Raw genomic sequence first — 3,268 nt, 5'->3', positions numbered from 1 at the left:
TACCGCGAAACAAAGGACACATCTTTCTATAAGCGACCCTCAAAATCTGTGCATACAACAAAACACATGGGTATGTGTACAATGATTTGTCAGAAAATTACTTTTGTTTGAAGAAAAACTTAAATCAGCTGGTGCTTGATAACTATTGAAGCTATTAAACACCCATGAATTCGGTAATGCGATATTGATATCACGTTTTCATATTAACTCAATACATTTGAATGTGCTAAAGGTCTATGAACTTTAACATCTTAATAGTTGGTAAAATTAACTTAAAGCCTAGGCAAAATGAAATACATCCTAACTACTTTCTACATGCTTGTTACAGATCTTATGACGTACAATTCACCCATGCATACTGTAGGCTATGTTTTAAAAATATATGTATATTTTTATATATCAAATTTTGGTGTAATTATAGACATCTCTCCGGTGGCATATGCATAACTTCTCCATGACGCTACTTCTGATTCAATGTGGCATTATATGTAATCCTATAGGCCTACAGCAGTTTACGGCGTCATGATGACAACCCCTCCAGCGGGGCGGAGTGAGCTGTTGTCCTGATAAATATTTCAGGACTTCGCACACAACCCGGACAAAACCTCCTGTCGTCCTCACACCCTGCCTTTTCTCCCGTTTCGCAAAGTAGCCATCCTACAGCCCTGCGATACCCGTAACATCGACCACCACGGCATCCGTTTCAGACCAAATGGAGGAGCTGGTGGGTTACTTAAACCTGGATATGTCTCACCAGGATATGTCTCACCAGCGACCTCCGGCTTGTCACAGTCCTGACATGCGTCGGGAACAGGAACGCCTTGACACCTTTCAGAATTGGACTCTTGCACCAATAAGTCCAGCCGAGCTTGCCAAAAGTGGTTTCTACTACCTTGGCCAGGGCGACAGAGTGGCTTGCTTCAGTTGTGGAGGCCAGCTTAGCAACTGGGAACCGGGAGATCGGGCAGTATCAGAGCACCAGAGGCATTACCCCAACTGCCGCTTTGTTCGAGGTGACCGTGCAGATAATGTACCTTTATCTGGCGGCGACCTTTCCAATGTATCTAACTCGGCAATGCAACAGTGTGAAGAAAGGTTGCTCACATTTGTCTACTGGCCCTCAAGAATAACTGTTCGACCAGACCAATTGGCTAAGGCTGGTTTTTACTATGTTGGTCGTCGTGATGACATGAAGTGCTTTTGTTGTGATGGTGGACTCAGATGTTGGGAGTCTGGTGATGATCCATGGGTAGAGCATGCCAAGTGGTTTCCAAGATGTGAATACCTGTTGCAAGAAAAGGGCCAAGAGTTTGTTCATCAGATTCAAGCAAGATTTCCAAGACTATTTGAACAGCTATTGACTAATGGAGACAGTAACTCGAGAGAATTTGTTGATCCAGCTGTTGTACACCTGGATCCTGGAGAAGACCGTTCAGAAGATGCAGTGATGATGAACAATCCTGTGGTGAAGTCTGCTTTAGAGATGGGATTTGAGCGTGGCCTGGTGAAGCAAACCGTGCAGAGCAAAATTCTCGCAAGTGGAGAAAATTACAAAACCGTTCAAGAGTTGGTGTCTGATTTACTAAGTGCAGAAGATGAGAAGAGAGAGGAGGAGCGAGAGCTTCTTGGTGAGGAAATGGCATCAGATGGTTTTACTTTTCTTAAGAAACATCATCATGTCATCTCACAGCAGCTAAAAAGCGTGCAGAGCTTAATGGACCATCTTCTAGAGGAGAACGTCATCTCACAGAAAGAGTATGACATTATTCGTAACTGCACTATAGTCAAGCAGCAGACAGGGCAGCTCATTGAGTTAGTCCTGTCGAAAGGAAATGCAGCAGCAGAAATCTTCCGCAACTGGATCAAGAAGAATGATGTCTGCCTGCTGAGAAAACTGATGACCCAGACAAATGAAGCTGCATCACCGAGTCAAGATCTTTCAGACTTGCCTATGGAGGAACAGTTAAGAAGACTTCAAGAGGAGCGCACATGCAAAGTTTGCATGGATAAGGAAGTGAACATTGTCTTCATGCCCTGTGGTCACCTAGTTGTGTGCAAAGAATGTGCGCCTTCTCTGCGCAAGTGTCCCATATGTAGAGGATTGGTCAAAGGCGCTGTACGTACTTTCCTATCATAAAGTGAAGATATTCATCATCCAAGTAACAACAGTTTTTGGATGTGCAAATTTACACCAACTCTAATTGTTTCACATATAACTGTTGATTGTTAGATGATTTATCTAACAATTGAAATTGACGATAGGTTAAAATATTTTTATTTTTACATGTTAAATATTCCTTTTCCTCCTTTCACGTAAAAATACCACGCATCAACTATAATTCATTAGCTTAACCATGTTGTTTAGTGACACACACACAAAATAACCGTGTAATAATAACAAAATAAGTGTAATAGTTAGACGAGTTTGAAGTGTAATACTCATCTTTCACGTCAATGTTTCGTAGACATAGCAGAAAGATGTTCTAAAATAAATATGATTTGTTTAGTCACTCTCATACTTGAAGGACCGTCATTTAATTATCTTTATGCAATATTTGTTCATGTTTTTCATACATTCCTATATGAACAAAAACTGTACAAAAACAAGATGTAAACAGCGTAATATGTAAAATGTCAATTCACACGCTAAAACTGGTCACTATAGTGGCTTTTCTGTATTTGTTTTAAAATGGCTCATGATGATGCATTTACTTTTAACCCAATTGACCTCTAGAATTTAGGTTTTACCAAAGTGTGGAAGTTTAACAGCCTCGAGCTTGGATGAATATGCCTCTCTCAGTGCAATAGTTAGATGTGATTCTGTTGTAATAGTTTAAGTGTAAAACAGCATGCACTTTGTGTAATTCGTAGATAGAGGGAAAGTTGCACTAAATGAAGTATCAATTTAGTCAGACAGAAAGACTATCACTTAAATTCTTAATTGTCATTTATTTCAGCTCTCAAAGAAACGTCTTCGCCTAAAACACATACAGTCCAACATACAACATGTGAAACAGCGTTGTGCTATCTGAACAAGATGACTAAATCTAGCGGAGTAATAAATCCATCATTTGGAAAACTTTTGTGTATTTATTATAAACGGCTCTTTTCTTAGTGATTTGGTCTTTTGAATCTTACATGGATTATAAGGACATGTGTGATTCGTGTATAAAGATTATGTTTTAAAGTTAGTCCATAGGGTGTGTAAAAATACACCCAAAGAATTAAGCACAACTATTACACATACTAAGTAGGAGAATATCTAACT

The 3,268-nt window shown here is 39.7% G+C and overlaps 1 protein-coding gene across 1 annotated transcript; it reads left to right on the top strand.

The window, feature by feature from the left end:
- The first annotated feature begins 417 nt into the window (after positions 1–417).
- LOC309505704 (baculoviral IAP repeat-containing protein 2-like) lies at positions 418–2,516 on the top strand. The gene has a single exon (XM_082179161.1). The coding sequence runs from the start codon at positions 713–715 to the stop codon at positions 2,135–2,137; it is 1,425 nt and encodes a 474-aa protein (XP_082035287.1). The 5' UTR covers positions 418–712; the 3' UTR covers positions 2,138–2,516.
- Positions 2,517–3,268: the final 752 nt, after the last annotated feature.

The sequence above is a fragment of the Leuciscus leuciscus genome (genome assembly GCF_965113295.1).
Source record: "Leuciscus leuciscus genome assembly, chromosome: 9".
Lineage (NCBI taxonomy): Eukaryota > Metazoa > Chordata > Actinopteri > Cypriniformes > Leuciscidae > Leuciscus > Leuciscus leuciscus.
The sequence above is the reverse complement of the archived record's forward strand: the minus strand, read 5'-3'. Positions and strand labels throughout refer to the sequence as shown.